Below are 21,634 nucleotides of genomic sequence, written 5' to 3'. Positions count from 1 at the left end.
TTTAAGCAGGTGTTTTTTGTTTACATTGTTATTGCCTTCTGGTTAGCTAATGTTTGCCCTGCAGGTAATAGTCACTTTTCCACCCCTTTATATATTAGGTATAGTTGTAAGTAAAAAAAAAAGGTCAAAGACAAAGCTATTCGGTTTCTTGTGAGTATATACACTTCACTGCCGATGTGGGGGGGCGCCACCTAAAATCTTGCCTAGGGTGCCAGATTGGTTAGGGCCGGGCCTGATAGCATATAAGAATATTCTATTACTGTTAAGCAAACTATGAATAATAAAACATGTGTCTTTTATCATAGCTACACGTATGACAACAAAGCGTGTGAAAATGAGTGGTATTCAGTGAGGTAAGATGAATTAAATGCGCTGAAAAGTTCATTGCTCCTGCAAAAATGAATTGCACTGAGTGGAGCGGATCACCACTCCAAGATGGCGGCCCCGCGTCTCGTCAGCGCCAGTAGGCAGTAGCGCTCCATGCTGCGTACCCTTACAACATTTCTATGGTCGGACGCGTGCCCGGAAGTTGGTGTGACGCTCTTCCGGAAGTAGTCAAAGCGGCATCACGACATCATCACCTGCGATGACTTTCGAGTGGCCGTGGCAGTACAATTTCCCACCTTTTTTCACGTAAGTGCGCTTTTGGAACATGAGAGGCAAACACGCACAAAAAACAAGCGGCCGCCGCTTTTAATGTGCTGGCAACTCCCAGCCTGACTGCTGCTAGCATCTTGTTAGCGGGCTAATATGCTAACCAGGCTAATGCTAACGGCTACGGAAGTGGATTTTTTAAAACTCGTCTGCGCTCCAAAAGTAGTTTGACTTTATTGCTCGTTAAGTTCCTACATGGTTTATGTTACCTTTATCTTCAACTAACTACTATTTAATGACTTATGAAGTCCTGAGTGTGTCCGCTAGAGAAGGTAAATCTAGCTGTTTGTCAGTTAGCTGTTGAGCTAGCCTGCCCTGTGCGGACAACTTTGCCTTTTTGTCCTCTTTTTAATATCTAAATGTTATTATAAATATGTATGCGTCATAACTAACTGTACTTTAATATGTAAATATTATTCTAAATATGTATGCATCATTACTAACTGTACTTTACCCCACTAATAAATACGACTGCTTGTATCGGACATTTTACATGCTAGCTGATATCATCCGATACTCGATCTTTTGCTAATATCAATAATGTATCTGGACACCACTAATAAATACGACTGCCTGTATCATCCGATACTTGATCTTTTGCTGATATCAGTAATGTATCGGGACACCACTAATAATTACGACTGCCTGTATCAGCCGATACTTGATCTTTTGCTGATATCAATAATGTATCAGGACACCATTAATAAATAAGACTGCTTGTATTGGATATTTTACATACTAGCTGATATCATCTGGTAATTTATCTTTTCCTGATATTAATAATGTATCGGGACACCACTAATAAATACGACTGCTTGTATCGGACATTTTACATGCTAGCTGATATCATTCGATACTTGATCTTTTGCTGATATCAATAATGTATCAGGACACCACTAATAAATACGACTGTTTGTATCGGACATTTTACATGTTAGCTGATATCATCCGATACTTGATCTTTTGCTGATATCATCCGATACTTGATCTTTTGTTGATATCAATAATATATCTGGACACCACTAATAAATACGACTGCCTGTATCATCCTATACTTGATCTTTTGCTGATATCAATAATGTATCGGGACACCACTAATAATTACGACTGCCTGTATGAGCCGATACTTGATCTTTTGCTGATATCAATAATATATCTGGACACCACTAATAAATACGACTGTCTGTATCATCCTATACTTGATCTTTTGCTGATATCAATAATGTATCAGGACACCACTAATAATTACGACTGCCTGTATCAGCCGATACTTGATCGTTTGCTGATATCAATAATGTATCAGGACACCACTAATAAATAAGACTGCTTGTATTGGATATTTTACATGCTAGCTGATATCATCTGGTAATTTATCTTTTTTCTGATATTAATAATGTATCGGGACACCACTAATAAATACGGCTGCTTGAATTGGACATTTTACATGTTAGCTGATATCATCTGATACTTGATCTTTTGCTGATATCAATAATGTATCAGGACACCACTAATAAATACGGCTGTTTGTATCGGACATTTTACATGATAGCTGATATCCTATACTTGATCTTTTGCTGATATCATCCGATACTTGATCTTTTGCTGATATCAATAATGTATCAGGACACCACTAATAAATACGACTGTTTGTATCGGACATTTTACATGCTAGCTGATATCCTATACTTGATCTTTTGCTGATATCATCCGATACTTGATCTTTTGCTGATATCAATAATGTATCAGGACACCACTAATAAATACGGCTGCTTGTATTGGACATTTTACATGTTAGCTGATATCATCCTATACTTGATCTTTTGCTGATATCAATAATGTATCAGGACACCACTAATAAATAAGACTGCTTGTATTGGATATTTTACATGCTAGCTGATATCATCTGGTAATTTATCTTTTCCTGATATTAATAATGTATCGGGACACCACTAATAAATACGGCTGCTTGTATTGGACATTTTGCATGTTAGCTGATATCATCTGATACTTGATCTTTTGCTGATATCAATAATGTATCAGGACACCACTAATAAATACGGCTGCTTGTATCGGACATTTTACATGCTAGCTGATATCATCCTATACTTGATCTTTTGCTGATATCATCCGATACTTGATCTTTTGCTGATATCAATAATGTATCGAAACACCACTAATGAATACGACTGCCTGTATCATCCGATACTGATATCAATAATGTTTAAGGACACCACTAATAAATACGACTGCTTGTATCGGACATTTTACATGCTAGCTGATATCATCCAATACTTGCTCTTTTGCTGATATCATCCAATACTTGATCTTTTGCTGATATCAATAATGTATCGGGACACCACTAATAAATACGACTGCTTGTATCGGACATTTTACATGCTAGCTGATATCATCCGATACATTTTTTGACCAGGTAATAGGTAAGCATTATTCTAAATATGTAAGCATCATAACTAACTGTACATTACACCACTAATAAATACGGCTGTTTGTATCGGACATTTTACATGCTGGCTGATATCATCCGATACTTGATCTTTTGCTGATATCAATAATGTATCGAAACACCACTAATGAATACGACTGCCTGTATCATCTGATACTGATATCAATAATGTTTAAGGACACCACTAATAAATACGACTGCTTATATCAGACATTTTACATGCTAGCTGATATCATCCCATACTTGATCTTTTGCTGATATCATCCGATACTTGATCTTTTGCTGATATCAATAATGTATCGAAACACCACTAATGAATACGGCTGCTTGAATTGGACATTTTACATGTTAGCTGATATCATCTGATACTTGATCTTTTGCTGATATCAATAATGTATCAGGACACCACTAATAAATACGGCTGTTTGTATCGGACATTTTACATGATAGCTGATATCCTATACTTGATCTTTTGCTGATATCATCCGATACTTGATCTTTTGCTGATATCAATAATGTATCAGGACACCACTAATAAATACGACTGTTTGTATCGGACATTTTACATGCTAGCTGATATCCTATACTTGATCTTTTGCTGATATCATCCGATACTTGATCTTTTGCTGATATCAATAATGTATCAGGACACCACTAATAAATACGGCTGCTTGTATTGGACATTTTACATGTTAGCTGATATCATCCTATACTTGATCTTTTGCTGATATCAATAATGTATCAGGACACCACTAATAAATAAGACTGCTTGTATTGGATATTTTACATGCTAGCTGATATCATCTGGTAATTTATCTTTTCCTGATATTAATAATGTATCGGGACACCACTAATAAATACGGCTGCTTGTATTGGACATTTTGCATGTTAGCTGATATCATCTGATACTTGATCTTTTGCTGATATCAATAATGTATCAGGACACCACTAATAAATACGGCTGCTTGTATCGGACATTTTACATGCTAGCTGATATCATCCTATACTTGATCTTTTGCTGATATCATCCGATACTTGATCTTTTGCTGATATCAATAATGTATCGAAACACCACTAATGAATACGACTGCCTGTATCATCCGATACTGATATCAATAATGTTTAAGGACACCACTAATAAATACGACTGCTTGTATCGGACATTTTACATGCTAGCTGATATCATCCTATACTTGCTCTTTTGCTGATATCATCCAATACTTGATCTTTTGCTGATATCAATAATGTATCGGGACACCACTAATAAATACGACTGCTTGTATCGGACATTTTACATGCTAGCTGATATCATCCGATACATTTTTTGACCAGGTAATAGGTAAGCATTATTCTAAATATGTAAGCATCATAACTAACTGTACATTACACCACTAATAAATACGGCTGTTTGTATCGGACATTTTACATGCTGGCTGATATCATCCGATACTTGATCTTTTGCTGATATCAATAATGTATCGAAACACCACTAATGAATACGACTGCCTGTATCATCTGATACTGATATCAATAATGTTTAAGGACACCACTAATAAATACGACTGCTTATATCGGACATTTTACATGCTAGCTGATATCATCCCATACTTGATCTTTTGCTGATATCATCCGATACTTGATCTTTTGCTGATATCAATAATGTATCGAAACACCACTAATGAATACGGCTGCTTGAATTGGACATTTTACATGTTAGCTGATATCATCTGATACTTGATCTTTTGCTGATATCAATAATGTATCAGGACACCACTAATAAATACGGCTGTTTGTATCGGACATTTTACATGATAGCTGATATCCTATACTTGATCTTTTGCTGATATCATCCGATACTTGATCTTTTGCTGATATCAATAATGTATCAGGACACCACTAATAAATACGACTGTTTGTATCGGACATTTTACATGCTAGCTGATATCCTATACTTGATCTTTTGCTGATATCATCCGATACTTGATCTTTTGCTGATATCAATAATGTATCAGGACACCACTAATAAATACGGCTGCTTGTATTGGACATTTTACATGTTAGCTGATATCATCCTATACTTGATCTTTTGCTGATATCAATAATGTATCAGGACACCACTAATAAATAAGACTGCTTGTATTGGATATTTTACATGCTAGCTGATATCATCTGGTAATTTATCTTTTCCTGATATTAATAATGTATCGGGACACCACTAATAAATACGGCTGCTTGTATTGGACATTTTGCATGTTAGCTGATATCATCTGATACTTGATCTTTTGCTGATATCAATAATGTATCAGGACACCACTAATAAATACGGCTGCTTGTATCGGACATTTTACATGCTAGCTGATATCATCCTATACTTGATCTTTTGCTGATATCATCCGATACTTGATCTTTTGCTGATATCAATAATGTATCGAAACACCACTAATGAATACGACTGCCTGTATCATCCGATACTGATATCAATAATGTTTAAGGACACCACTAATAAATACGACTGCTTGTATCGGACATTTTACATGCTAGCTGATATCATCCTATACTTGCTCTTTTGCTGATATCATCCAATACTTGATCTTTTGCTGATATCAATAATGTATCGGGACACCACTAATAAATACGACTGCTTGTATCGGACATTTTACATGCTAGCTGATATCATCCGATACATTTTTTGACCAGGTAATAGGTAAGCATTATTCTAAATATGTAAGCATCATAACTAACTGTACATTACACCACTAATAAATACGGCTGTTTGTATCGGACATTTTACATGCTGGCTGATATCATCCGATACTTGATCTTTTGCTGATATCAATAATGTATCGAAACACCACTAATGAATACGACTGCCTGTATCATCTGATACTGATATCAATAATGTTTAAGGACACCACTAATAAATACGACTGCTTATATCGGACATTTTACATGCTAGCTGATATCATCCCATACTTGATCTTTTGCTGATATCATCCGATACTTGATCTTTTGCTGATATCAATAATGTATCGAAACACCACTAATGAATACGGCTGCTTGAATTGGACATTTTACATGTTAGCTGATATCATCTGATACTTGATCTTTTGCTGATATCAATAATGTATCAGGACACCACTAATAAATACGGCTGTTTGTATCGGACATTTTACATGATAGCTGATATCCTATACTTGATCTTTTGCTGATATCATCCGATACTTGATCTTTTGCTGATATCAATAATGTATCAGGACACCACTAATAAATACGACTGTTTGTATCGGACATTTTACATGCTAGCTGATATCCTATACTTGATCTTTTGCTGATATCATCCGATACTTGATCTTTTGCTGATATCAATAATGTATCAGGACACCACTAATAAATACGGCTGCTTGTATTGGACATTTTACATGTTAGCTGATATCATCCTATACTTGATCTTTTGCTGATATCAATAATGTATCAGGACACCACTAATAAATAAGACTGCTTGTATTGGATATTTTACATGCTAGCTGATATCATCTGGTAATTTATCTTTTCCTGATATTAATAATGTATCGGGACACCACTAATAAATACGGCTGCTTGTATTGGACATTTTGCATGTTAGCTGATATCATCTGATACTTGATCTTTTGCTGATATCAATAATGTATCAGGACACCACTAATAAATACGGCTGCTTGTATCGGACATTTTACATGCTAGCTGATATCATCCTATACTTGATCTTTTGCTGATATCATCCGATACTTGATCTTTTGCTGATATCAATAATGTATCGAAACACCACTAATGAATACGACTGCCTGTATCATCCGATACTGATATCAATAATGTTTAAGGACACCACTAATAAATACGACTGCTTGTATCGGACATTTTACATGCTAGCTGATATCATCCTATACTTGCTCTTTTGCTGATATCATCCAATACTTGATCTTTTGCTGATATCAATAATGTATCGGGACACCACTAATAAATACGACTGCTTGTATCGGACATTTTACATGCTAGCTGATATCATCCGATACATTTTTTGACCAGGTAATAGGTAAGCATTATTCTAAATATGTAAGCATCATAACTAACTGTACATTACACCACTAATAAATACGGCTGTTTGTATCGGACATTTTACATGCTGGCTGATATCATCCGATACTTGATCTTTTGCTGATATCAATAATGTATCGAAACACCACTAATGAATACGACTGCCTGTATCATCTGATACTGATATCAATAATGTTTAAGGACACCACTAATAAATACGACTGCTTATATCGGACATTTTACATGCTAGCTGATATCATCCCATACTTGATCTTTTGCTGATATCATCCGATACTTGATCTTTTGCTGATATCAATAATGTATCGAAACACCACTAATGAATACGACTGCCTGTATCATCTGATACTGATATCAATAATGTTTAAGGACACCACTAATAAATACGACTGCTTGTATCGGACATTTTACATGCTAGCTGATATCATCCCATACTTGATCTTTTGCTGATATCATCCGATACTTGATCTTTTGCTGATATCAATAATGTATCGAAACACCACTAATGAATACGACTGCCTGTATCATCCGATACTGATATCAATCATGTTTAAGGACACCACTAATAAATACGACTGCTTGTATCGGACATTTTACATGCTAGCTGATATCATCCTATACTTGATCTTTTGCTGATATCATCCGATACTTGATCTTTTGCTGATATCAATAATGTATCGAAACACCACTAATGAATACGACTGCCTGTATCATCCGATACTGATATCAATAATGTTTAAGGACACCACTAATAAATACGACTGCTTGTATCGGACATTTTACATGCTAGCTAATATCATCCTATACTTGATCTTTTGCTGATATCATCCGATACTTGATCTTTTGTTGATATCAATAATGTATCAGGACACCACTAATAAATACGGCTGCTTGTATTGGACATGTTGCATGTTAGCTGATATCATCTGATACTTGATCTTTTGCTGATATCAATAATGTATCAGGACACCACTAATAAATACGGCTGCTTGTATCGGACATTTTACATGCTAGCTGATATCATCCTATACTTGATCTTTTGCTGATATCATCTGATACTTGATCTTTTGCTGATATCAATAATGTATCAGGTCCACTACTAATAAATACGGCTGCTTGTATTGGACATTTTACATGTTAGCTGATATCATCCGATACTTGATCTTTTGCTGATATCAATAATGTATCGGGACACCACTAATAATTACGACTGCCTGTATCATCCGATACTTGATCTTTTGCTGATATCAATAATGTATCGAAACACCACTAATGAATACGACTGCCTGTATCATCCGATACTGATATCAATAATGTTTAAGGACACCACTAATAAATACGACTGCTTGTATCGGACATTTTACATGCTAGCTAATATCCTATACTTGATCTTTTGCTGATATCATCCGGTAATTTATCTTTTCCTGATATTAATAATGTATCAGGACACCACTAATAAATACGGCTGCTTGTATTGGACATTTTACATGTTAGCTGATATCATCCGATACTTGATCTTTTGCTGATATCAATAATGTATCAGGACACCACTAATAAATACGACTGCTTGTATTGGACATTTTACATGCTAGCTGATATCATCCTATACTTGATCTTTTGCTGATATCATCCGATACTTGATCTTTTGCTGATATCAATAATGTATCAGGACACCACTAATAAATACGGCTGCTTGTATTGGACATTTTACATGTTAGCTGATATCATCTGATACTTGATCTTTTGCTGATATCAATAATGTATCAGGACACCACTAATAAATACGGCTGCTTGTATCGGACATTTTACATGCCAGCTGATATCATCCTATACTTGATCTTTTGCTGATATCATCCGGTACTTGATCTTTTGTTGATATCAATAATGTATCAGGACACCACTAATAAATACGGCTGCTTGTATTGGACATTTTACATGTTAGCTGATATCATCCGATACTTGATCTTTTGCTGATATCAATAATGTATCGGGACACCACTAATAAATACGGCTGTTTGTATCGGGCATTTTACATGCAAGCTGATATCATCCGATACTTTTTTTGACCAGGTAATAGGTAAGCATTCTTCTAAATATGTATGCATCATAACTAACTGTACTTTAATAGGTAAGCATTCTTCTGTTATTAATGTTTTATGATCTGCTAATGTAGTTGTGTTGTAAATATCTGCACGGATGATGGTTGAATCTCTTCTCTATGTGGGCTTTGTACAGAGGATGTCGTTGTGGCTTGTGCAGCCCTTTGAGACACTTGTGATTTAGGGCTATATAAATAAAGATTGATTGATTGATTGATGATTGATTCTCCAAATGTAACATGATGAATGTGCTTCTACTTCACACATTTAACTCTCCTTTTTTTCTTCTCTTTTTCCTTCCCAGACTTCAACCCAATGTGGACACCAGACAGAAGCAGCTGGCGGCGTGGTGCTCTCTGGCGCTGGCCTACTGCCGCCATCACAGGCTCTACACGCTGGACGTCATGGAGGCGCAGGAGAGCCCCGTCTTCCACAACCGCAAGATAGAACGTATCCTGGGACACACCACATAATGATCATGTTGATAGAACGTATCCTGGCACACACCACCTCACCCTCATAGTGATCATGTTGATAGAAGGTATCCTGGGACACACCACCTCACCCTCATAGTGATCATGTTGATAGAACGTATCCTGGGACACACCACCTCACCCTCATAGTGATCATGTTGATAGAAGGTATCCTGGGACACACCACCTCACCCTCATAGTGATCATGTTGATAGAACGTATCCTGGGACACACCACCTCACCCTCATAGTGATCATGTTGATAGAAGGTATCCTGGGACACACCACCTCACCCTCATAATGATCATGTTGATAGAAGGTATCCTGGGACACACCACCTCACCCTCATTGATCATGTTGTGTACTTGTCAAGTGTGCCTCCTTGACTGCATGCCAGGGAAACTGTCAACGGAAGCCATCCAGGTGGTGTTTGAGGAGCTGAGGAAGAAAGGTAACGCTATGTGTGTGTGTGTTTGAGAGTCTGTGTGTGTGTGTGTGTGTGTGTGTGTGTGTGTGTGTGTGTGTGTGTGTGTGTGTGTGTGTGTGTGTGTGTGTGTGTGAGTGTGAGCGCGCGAGTGTGTGTGTCTGAGTTTGTGAGTGTGTGTGTGTGTGTGTGTGTGTGTGTGTAAGTGAGTGTGTGAGCGCGAGCGTGTGTGTCTGAGAGCTTGTGAGTGAGTGAGTGTGTGAGTGAGTGAGTGTGAGAGTTTGTGTGAGAGTGAGTGTGTGTGAAAGTGTGTGTGTGTGTGAGAGTTTCAGTGTGTGTGAGAGTGAGTGAGTGTGTGAGTGAATGAATGAGTGTGAGCGCGAGCGTGTGTGAGAGTTTGTGAGTGAGCGCGAGCGTGTGTGAGAGTTTGTGAGTGAGTGAGCGTGTGTAAAAGTGTGTGTGAGTGAGTGCGTGTGTGTGAGAGAGTGTGTGTGTGTGAGTTTGAGTGTGTGAGTCAGTGTGTGTGAGAGTTTGTGAGTGTGTGTGTGTGTGTGTGTGTGTGTGTGTGTGTGTGTGTGTGTGTGTGTGTGTGTGTGTGTGTGTGTGTGTGTGTGTGTGTGTGTGTGTGTGTGTGTGTGTGTGTGTGTGTGTGAGAGTGAGTGAGTGAGTGAGTGAGTGAGTGAGTGAGTGAGTGAGTGAGTGAGTGAGTGAGTGAGTGAGTGAGTGAGTGAGTGAGTGAGTGAGTGAGTGAGTGAGTGAGTGAGTGAGTGAGTGAGTGAGTGAGTGAGTGAGTGAGTGAGTGAGTGAGTGAGTGAGTGAGTGAGTGAGTGAGTGAGTGAGTGAGTGAGTGAGTGAGTGAGTGAGCACTTTGAGCTAACGCTGCCTTTGCTGTGTGTCAGGGAACTTGGAGTGGCTGGACAAGAACAAGTCCAGGTGTTTGGTGATGTGGAGGCGACCCGAGGAGTGGGGCAAGATCATGTATCAGTGGGTGAGTCATCACACACACACACACACACACACACACACAGGAACACAATTGTCATGTGGATCAAACTATACAAATAGTCAAATATAATAGGACACCTTTTAAAAAGACTTTCCTGTTACAAATGGTTGTTTACTTCAACAATAATATCAGTTGCAAAACAACATACAATATCTTGTATTTTAACATTGCCCTTTTTTAAAGCAATAGACAATCATTACAGTCAATGTATTATATTTAAAAAAATAGGCAGCGTATTTTTCAGACTATAAGGCGCACTTAAAATCATTTTTTTCCCCTCAAAACTCGACAGTGCGCCTTATAACCCGGTGCGCCTAATGTACGGAATCATTCTGGTTGTGCTTACTGACCTTAAAGCAATTTTATTTGGTACATGGTGTAATAAGTGTGACCAGTAGATGGCAGTCACACATAAGAGATACGCATAGACTGCAATATGGTGGCAATATGACTCAAGTAAACAACACCAACATTTTATATATTCCATTGAAAATATAGAACATAACACAGCGCTCAAATCTATCAAAATGTTTTAGTAGGACTTTGGTAAGCTATGAAGCCACACCGCTTGATGGATTGTACTGTGCTTCATCATAGGAGTATTATTATGCTGTGTGTATAAGGTATATTGTTTCACAATATTATGCAAAACCAACTTTTCTTACCTTCTGGTACCCGTTGATCTGTATTTGGGATCTGCATAAATCCTGAAATATTGCAGGCGTCCGCCTTTGTAGTCCATGATGATACCATAGTCAATAATCTTCTTCTTTTTCTCTATCTTCTTCTTATGTGACATTCATGTTGCCATTTCTAATATAAAGTAGTGTAAAGTTCTTACTTGTATCTGTCAGTAAACTCGCCATGAAAGCACTAAAACATACCGGTGTAGTGAGTTCACATTATTCACCCAAGGAACTGTTTCAAGATGCACAATAAGGAGGCACTTGAAGAAAAATGGGCCGCATGGTCGAGTCACCAGAAGAAAGCCATTTCTGCGCAAATGTCACAAAGTATCCCGCTTACATTACGCCAAACAGCACAGAGACAAGCCTCAAAACTTCTGGAACAAAGTCATTTGGAGTGTTGAGACCAAAATTGAACTTTTTGGCTACTTGACCATGCAGCCCATTTTTCTTCAAGTGCCTCCTTATTGTGCATCTTCAAACAGCCACACCACAATTTTTCAGAGAGTCCTGTATTTCAGCTGAAGTTATTTGTGGATTTTTCTTTGCATCTCGAACAATTTTCCTGGCAGTTGTGGCTGAAATCTTTGCTGGTCTACCTGAATCCCTCATTTTCCACTTCTTAATCAGCGTTTGAACACTGCTAGTGATGTGTCCGGCAACACCGATGCATCGGCGCATGCGTCGAGCTCATAGAGCAAAACCCTGTGTCGGTACGCGTACCGCTTTTAGAAAGTCACGTGACCGATCATGAGCTGTTTTGGTCACGTGACCGATACGCCAACTGTGTCGCCTCCTCTGTGCCCTGTGAGCGGCTCTTTTCTACAGCCGGAGAAATAATAACTAAGAAGAGAAATCGTCTAAAATGTATTACGTCGGAAAAACTTTATTTTTTATTTTTTATAAAAATGTGTAAAAAAATAAAATTAAAACAATTCCCAGTCCACAATCATCCACAACACGTTCTCTTAGATTTCCATGTTATGATACATGTTCACATTATTTATTGACTGTATCTAAAAAAGATACAAATATATTTTTATTTAAATGAAGATATGAAATAATCCTAAATGAAAGACAATGACTTGGTTTATATTATTGTATATACTAGGGCAGGGGTCACCAACGCGGTGCCCGCGGTCACCAGGTAGCCCGTAAGGACCAGATCAGTCGCCCGCTCGCCTGTTCTAAAAATAGCTCAAAGAGCAGCACTTACCAGTGAGCTGCCTCTATTTTTTAAATTTTATTTATTTACTAGCAAGCTGGTCTCGCTTTGCTCGACATTTTTAATTCTAAAAGAGACAAAACTCAAATAGAATTTGAAAATCCAAGAAAATATTTTAAAGACTTGGTCTTCACTTGGAATAAGCGGTAGAAAATGGATGGATGGATGGGTCTTCACTTGTTTAAATAAATTCATTTATTTTTTACTTTGCTTCTTATTACTTTTAGAAATACAATTATAGAGAAAAAATACAACCTTAAAAATAATTTTAGGATTTTTAAACAAATATACCTTTTTACCTTTTAAATTTCTTCCTCTTCTTTCCTGACAATTTAAATCAATGTTCAAGTAAATTTATTTATTTTTTATTGTAAAGAATAATAAATATTTTAGCTTCTGTTTTTTCGACGAAGAATATTTTTGTAATATTTCTTCAAACTTACTATGATTAAAATTCAAAAAAAATATTCTGGCAAATCTAGAAAATCTGTAGAATCAAATTTAAATCTTATTTCAAAGTATTTTGAATTTCTTTTAAAATTGTTGTTCTGGAAAATCTAGAAGAAATACTGATTTGTCTTTGTTAGAAATATAGCTTGGTCCAATTTGTTAAATATTCTAACAAAGTGCAGATTGGATTTTAACCAATTTAAAACATGTCATCAAAATTCTAAAATGTATCTTCCATCCATCCATCCATTTTCTACCGCTTATTCCCTTTGGGGTCGCGGGGGGCGCTGGATCTTAATCAGGAAAAATTACTAATGATGTTCCATAAATTCTTTTTTTAATTTTTTCAAAAAGATTCAAATTAGCTAGTTTTTCTCTTCTTTTTGTCCGTTGAATTTTAAAGAGTCGAAATTGAAGATAAACTATGTTTCAAAATGTTATTTTAATTGTTTTCGTGTTTTCTCCTCTTTTAAACCGTTCAATTAAGTGTTTTTTTCATCATTTATTCTCTACAAAAAACCTTCCGTAAAAGGAAAAAAAAATGTACGACGGAATGACGGACAGAAATACCCATTTTTTTATATATATAAATTTATTTATTTAGCTATTCTTGTTTAAATCACACTTACGTGTAACTTACAAATGACAATATATTTATTTATTTAAGTGTGTATCAAACTGGTAGCCCTTCGCATTAATCAGTACCCAAGAAGTAGTTTTTGGTTTCAAAAAGGTTGGTGACCCCTGTACTAGGGCATCAAATCAGTGTCAGTTGAGTCGGTCCATAGGTTGCCTGTAGGGATTTTTAATGTCCAGCAGATGTCAGTATTTAGTCACACAGTATCAATACAGTTTTGCAATGTGTCGAAACGCTTCATGACGCCTCATCAACCCATCACTAAACACTGCTGATTGGCATTCCCAATTCCTTGGATATCTTTTTATACCCCTTTCCTGTTTTATGCAGTTCAATTATCTTTTTATACCCCTTTCCTGTTTTATGCAGTTCAATTACCTTTTCTTGCAGATCCTTTTGACAATTATTTTGCCTTCCCCATGACTCAGAATCCAGAAACATGTGTGCAGCACTGGATGAAAGATGCAATGGTCTGTCAGAAGCCCAGAAACTCACTGACCTTTTATACACACACATTCATTACAAACAAACATGTCACAGGTGAGGATTGGAACCTTGATTAGCCATTCAAACCTGTTTGTGGCAACTTTTGTGCATGTTACCAGATCGAAGTCACTGGGGTATGTCAACTTTTGATCAGGGTCATTTGGGTACTTTCTTTTGTCATTTTGATTTAAAAAGAGTAAACACAGTTGTTTACCAATAAATAGCTTCACACAACCATTAAACATGAGTGGAAGAAAGGTTTTTGTCTTATCATTCATATTATCTGAAGAATGGCCAAGAAATCATCAATTCTCCCAGGGTATGTCAACTTATGAGCACGACTGTGTATATATATATATATATGTCTTAATAAGGTTATCCAAAAAATAGTGCTCGATACCGTAGTAGAGCGCAATATATGTATGTGTGGGAAAAAAAATCACAAGACTACTTCATCTCTACAGGCCTGTTTCATGAGGGGTTCCCTCAATCATCAGGAGATAACACAAACCTCCTGATGATTGAGGGAACCCCTCATGAAACAGGCCTGTAGAGATGAAGTTGTCTTGTGATTTTTTTTCCCACACAAACATATATATATATATACCGTATTTTCCGCACCATAAGGCGCCCTGGGTTATAAGCCGCGCCTTCAATGAACGGCATATTTCAAAACTTTGTCCACCTATAAGCCGCCCCGTGTTGTAAGCCGCATCTAACTGCGCTAAAGGAATGTCAAAAAAACAGTCAAATAGGTCAGTCAAACTTTAATAATATATTAAAACCAGCGTGATGTGGGCGCATGGAATCGTATATCAACATGGACTTAAACTTAAACTTACCTTAACCACTCGCTCATCTTTTCTTCATCCATCCCTTCGAGTTAGCTTTTATGATGACGCCGGCTGGAAAGGTCTCTTTTGGCAAGGTCTTCCTTTTGAATATCACCATGGGTGGAAGTTTCTGGCCATTAGCATGGCAAGCTAGAACCACAGTGAAGGATGACTTCTCATTCCCTGTGGTGCGAATATTCACCGTACGTGCTCCCGTTGTATCCACAGTGCGGTTCACAGGAATATCAGTTGCTGTGAAATAGTAATCCGTGTGCGGATGGAGAGATTGCGTCTTTTCATGAACCGGATCCCTGTCACTTAGTAGGAGCCATTTTGTGGTCTTTACAGATGTAAACACACAAAGGAAATGAAACGTACGGTAATATCCGCGCGCTTCTTCTTCTTCTACGCGGGCGGGTGGTTGCTTACAGTAGAAGAAGAAGCGCTTCCTGTTCTATGGGGGCGGGTGCTTACCTTGGCGGTTGCTTGCGTAGAAGAAGAAGCGCTTCCTGTTCTACCGGGAAAAAAGATGGCGGCTGTTTACCGTAGTTACGAGACCGAAACTTTATGAAAATGAATCTTAATATTAATCCATATATAAAGCGCACCGGGTTATAAGGCGCACTGTCAGCTTTTGAGAAAATTTGTGGTTTTTAGGTGCGCCTTATAGTGCGGAAAATACGGTATATATATCAGTGACGTGCGGTGAGGTTGATGGCTGGTGAGGCACTGACTTCATCACAGTCAGATTTACAAACATATGAACCCTAAAGAGTATCTTATTCACCATTTGATTGGCAGCAGTTAACGGGTTATGTTTAAAAGCTCATACCAGCATTCTTCCCTGCTTGGCACTCAGCATCAAGGCTTGGAATTGGGGGTTAAATCACCTAAAATTATTTCCGGGCGCGGCGCCGCTGCTGCCCACTGCTCCCCTCACCTCCCAGGGGGTGATCAAAGGATGGGTCAAATGCAGAGGACAAATTTCACCACACCTAGTGTGTGTGTGACAATCATTGCTACTTTAACTTAACTTTAACTTTACACATACAAACTGTAGCACACAAAAAGCACATTTAATTAAAAAAAACGTTATTATGGTCTTACCTTTACTTATAAGTGCGGGAACAGTGGTGTTGGAGGAGTTGTGAATGAATGAAATATGAAACCCGTGCTGCAGTCTGCAGGTGTACCTAATGTTGTGTCCCTGCAGTCGTTCACGGCTCCTCCGGCGCGAGCATTGTTGTTTTTGCACTTTTTGGCTTCTTGTTAAGTGACTTTTTTTGGGCGGATTCGGTCTTGCACGTGGAGGGTTTGGGTGTGGGCTTTGGTCGGTGTGGCGCTCCCGTCGGGGGGTGCAGTCTGCGGCGGGGGTGCATTAACCGGCACCAGGAGGCGGGATTACTGCGAGCCTCACACAGTGCGTCTTCGCAGCAGTTTTATGATCGCTCAGCACAAGAAATACGTTACACACATACAGTTGTTGACAAAATACACTGTACATTATATACCTCAGCTAACTAAACTATGGAAATGTATAATATAATTCATATAGCAATACGGTCTCACTGCACAGCAGGCCAGCAGTTAGCCCAGTCATTGCGCAATCCATGGTGAGGCACTGAGTGACGTGCCTCAACTGGCTGCTGATCACCGCACCGTCTCTTCTCAGTATTTGAACGGCAAATGTGAAAATTCAGCGATTTTGAATAAAAATAATCTAAAACTGGTGAAGTAAAATGGAAAATAACTTTATAGTATAATCACTGGATACATATAACAATTTAATTCATTTTTTTTTCTTTTTACATTTTTTTTCTTTCCATGATGGCACGTGAGGCCCCGCCTCACCTGCCTCTAGTGACCGCACGTCACTGATATATATATATATATATATATATATATATATATATATATATATATATATATATACATATACATGTGTGTATAAATGTATACACATATGTCCTGTCCAGCCTTTTTTTTTTTTATCAATTAAGAATGGTGATTCATTCAAAAAACATTTTCTACACCCCTCTTACTTACTGCAACAATAATATAAATGGCGTATGTATCTTGTCCTTTAACTTTACCCCTTTTTTGAGGAAAAAAAACTATTATTACAGCGAATGAAATATATTTAAAAAATCAATAAGTACAGACAAAATAAAGGTAGTACAAAAACTTTGATTCATCACAAAATTGGGACTTTTTTATCGCATAATTTCAATTTTTTTTTCTTATTTTATAATTATGACTTTTAATCTTATAATTTCCTGTTTCTCATCTCCATAATTATGACTTTTTTTCTCATAATTATGACTTTCTTACCTCAAAACGTTGATTCATCTCATAATTAGGACTTTTTTATCGCATAATTTCAAATTTTTTTCTTATTTTATAATTAGGACTTTTAATCTTATAATTTCCTTTTTCTCATCTCATAATTATGGCTTTTTATGAATTTGTTTCTTATTTTATAATTATGACTTTTAATCTTATAATTTCCTCTTTCTCATCTCCATAATTATTACTTTTTATCTCATAATTATGACTTTATTTCATAATTATGACTTTCTTACCTCAAAACTTTGGTTTATCTCAAAATTAGGACTTTTTTATCGCATAATTTCAATATTTTTTTTCAATTAAGAATCGTGATTCATTCAAAAAACATTTTCTACACCCCTCTTACTTACTGCAACAATAATATAAATGGCGTATGTATCTTGTCCTTTAACTTTACCCCTTTTTGAGGAAAAAAAAACAATTATTACAGCGAATGAAATATATTTAAAAAATCAATAAGTACAGACAAAAATAAAGGTAGTACAAAAACTTTGATTCATCACAAAATTAGGACTTTTTTATCGCATAATTTCAATTTTTTTTTTCTTATTTTATAATTATGACTTTTAATCTTATAATTTCCTGTTTCTCATCTCCATAATTATGACTTTTTATCTCATAATTATGACTTTCTTACCTCAAAACGTTGATTTATCTCATAATTAGGACTTTTTTTATCGCATAATTTCAATTTTTTTTTCTTATTTTATAATCAGGACTTTTAATCTTATAATTTCCTTTTTCTCATCTCATAATTATGACTTTTTATGAATTTGTTTCTTATTTTATAATTATGACTTTTAATCTTATAATTTCCTCTTTCTCATCTCCATAATTATTACTTTTTATCTCATAATTATGACTTCTTACCTCAAAACTTTGATTTATCTCATAAGTAGAACTTTTTTATCGCATAATTTCATTTTTTTTCCCTTATTTTATAATTAGGACTTTTAATCTTATAATTTCCTTTTTCTCATCTCATAATTATGACTTTTTATGAATTTGTTTCTTATTTTATAATTATGACTTTTAATCTTATAATTTCCTCTTTCTCATCTCCATAATTATTACTTTTTATCTCATAATCATGACTTTATTTCATAATTATGACTTTCTTACCTCAAAACTTTGGTTTATCTCAAAATTAGGACTTTTTTATCGCATAATTTCAATATTTTTTTTCAATTAAGAATCGTGATTCATTCAAAAAAACATTTTCTACACCCCTCTTACTTACTGCAACAATAATATAAATGGTGTATGTATCTTGTCCTTTAACTTTACCCCTTTTTGAGGAAAAAAAACTATTATTACAGCGAATGAAATATATTTAAAAAAATCAATAAGTACAGACAAAAATAAAGGTAGTACAAAAACACTGCATAGATTCTAGGTTGTCAGTATTGCTTTTAAGAAAGAGGAAGTTGTCTATACCCGTTTAAGAGAAATGATCCATAGTTTCTTTTTTAACCACTTTTTTCTGTCTTTTTAACCTTTTTAAAAAAAAATTTTTTTTAAAGTAAGGCATGTTAAAAGAATTTACCGTATTTTCCGCACCATAAGCCGCCCTGGGTTATAAGCCGCGCCTTCAATGAACGGCATATTTCAAAACTTTGTCCACCTATAAGCCGCCCGGTGTTGTAAGCCGCATCTAACTGCGCTAAAGGAATGTCAAAAAAACAGTCAGATAGGTCAGTCAAACTTTAATAATATATTAAAAACCAGCGTGATGTGGGCGCGCATGGAGTCGTATATCAACATGGACGGAGCTGCGTGAAAAAAGCCACCCGGCCTCTTCGCGTAAACTTACCTTAACCACTCGCTCATCTTTTCTTCATCCATCCATCCCTTCGAGTTAGCTTTTATGATGACGCCTGCTGGAAAGGTCTCTTTTGGCAAGGTCTTCCTTTTGAATATCACCATGGGTGGAAGTTTCTGGCCATTAGCATGGCAAGCTAGAACCACAGTGAAGGATGACTTCTCATTCCCTGTGGTGCGAATATTCACCGTACGTGCTCCCGTTGTATCCACAGTGCGGTTCACAGGAATATCAAAAGTCAGTGGAACCTCGTCCATGTTGATAATGTTCTCTGGCCGGATCTTTTTTTCAGCTATCTTGTTTTTACAATATGCACGGAAAGTAGCCAGCTTTTCTTGAAAGTCTTTAGGCAGTTGCTGTGAAATAGTAGTCCGTGTGCGGATGGAGAGATTGCGTCTTTTCATGAACCGGAAACCTGTCGCTTAGTAGGAGCCATTTTGTGGTCTTTACAGATGTAAACACACAAAGGAAATGAAACGTAATATCCGTGCGCTTCTTCTTCTTCTACGGGGCGGGTGGTTGCTTACAGTAGAAGAAGAAGCGCTTCCTGTTCTATGGGGGCGGGTGCTTACCTTGGCGGTTGCTTGCGTAGAAGAAGAAGCACTTCCTCTTCTACGGGGAAAAAAGATGGCGGCTGTTTACCGTAGTTGCGAGACCGAAACTTTATGAAAATGAATCTTAATATTAATCCATATATAAAGCGCACCGGGTTATAAGGCGCACTGTCAGCTTTTGAGTAAATTTGTGTTTTTTAGGTGCGGCTAATAGTGCGGAAAATACGGTATGTTAAATCTAAATTTATATTAAAAAAAATGCTAAATGTTTGCATGTCAGTTCTGCTTGGATCTTCAGCATTCACATAATACTGCATTTTCTGGTACTTTCAAAAAGATGTGTATATTGTACTGGCTTTTGAAGGTGAAAACTGCCAAAATGGATGTCAGTTTGTGGCCCTAAGTGGAAAAGATTTGGGCACCCCCGTTCTAATCCATTCAATCCCACGTATTATTATTATTACCATTGAAGATGAGAACAAATAAAAGTCCACTGTTGTGTCGTCTCAGGTGTCCAAAAACGGGATGACCAACTCCGTGTTCACACTTTACGAGCTGGCCAACGGCGAGGACACCGAGGGCGAAGGTGCGTCCATCCCCGCCCCGCCCCGTCCTTCCTTGGGGTTTGTTTTCACGCTGGCGTCCTCGTTGCAGAGTTCCACGGCCTGGAGGAGTGGATGCTGCTGCGCTCGCTGCAGGCCCTGCAGACGGACGGCAAGGCCGAGGTCATCAGCATGGACGACGGCAAAGGGGTGAAATTCTTCTGAACCTCGGGAGGAGAGATAGAAAACTTGTCACGCAGGTCACGGTGCACGCCGGTGCTCTTCGTCGCTGTTGTGGTCGTCGCCTGCTGCTGGGTCCAAGCCTTTTTTTTAAAAGAAAGGAGCCATATTTTAGTATCATGTCAGCTGTAACTATTCTTTTTCACCATTGTGTCCAGCAGGGCAGAGAAGTCCCAGCGCTGGCCACCAGGGGGCGGAATCACACTGAGGCTTGAACTGGGTCCCCAGTTTATTATTATTATTATTATTAATAATAATACAAATAGCTTTTATTGTGCAGTCACTACTGTGACACTTTTGTCCACAGGTGACTTTCCCCAGCCCTCATATCATGTTTGGAAATAAATACAAGAAACTTTGATAAATTGGACTTTGTCATGCTGCATGTGTGGAGAATGTTTCCTGCACTCTTAGGGCCCAAACATGAGAATGTTTCCTGCACTCTTAGGGCCCAAACATGAGAATGTTACCTGCACTCTTAGGGCCCAAACATGAGAATGTTACCTGCACTCTTAGGGCCCAAACATGAGAATGTTTCCTGCACTCTTAGGGCCCAAACATGAGAATGTTACCTGCACTCTTAGGGCCCAAACATGAGAATG

The 21,634-nt window shown here is 37.3% G+C and overlaps 1 protein-coding gene across 1 annotated transcript; it reads left to right on the top strand.

Moving 5' to 3' along the window:
• Positions 1-505: 505 nt before the first annotated feature.
• Positions 506-21,402, top strand: vps25 (vacuolar protein sorting 25 homolog). Its single transcript, XM_061931781.1, has 6 exons — positions 506-633; positions 9,611-9,756; positions 10,176-10,229; positions 11,102-11,190; positions 20,761-20,836; positions 20,905-21,402. The coding sequence occupies exons 1-6, from the start codon at positions 587-589 to the stop codon at positions 21,015-21,017; spliced, it is 525 nt and encodes a 174-aa protein (XP_061787765.1). The 5' UTR covers positions 506-586; the 3' UTR covers positions 21,018-21,402.
• Positions 21,403-21,634: the final 232 nt, after the last annotated feature.

Source organism: Nerophis lumbriciformis, linkage group LG39 (genome assembly GCF_033978685.3).
Source record: "Nerophis lumbriciformis linkage group LG39, RoL_Nlum_v2.1, whole genome shotgun sequence".
NCBI classification, from domain to species: Eukaryota; Metazoa; Chordata; class Actinopteri; order Syngnathiformes; family Syngnathidae; genus Nerophis; species Nerophis lumbriciformis.
The sequence above is the reverse complement of the archived record's forward strand: the minus strand, read 5'-3'. Positions and strand labels throughout refer to the sequence as shown.

Excerpts from the sequence above, each read along its gene's own strand:
- vps25 (XM_061931781.1), top strand. The coding sequence starts at position 587 with ATGACTTTCGAGTGGCCGTGGCAGTACAATTTCCCACCTTTTTTCAC. Across the intron at positions 634-9,610 it reads AATTTCCCACCTTTTTTCAC|ACTTCAACCCAATGTGGACA; the intron begins GTAAGTGCGCTT and ends TTTCCTTCCCAG. Across the intron at positions 20,837-20,904 it reads CGAGGACACCGAGGGCGAAG|AGTTCCACGGCCTGGAGGAG; the intron begins GTGCGTCCATCC and ends TCCTCGTTGCAG.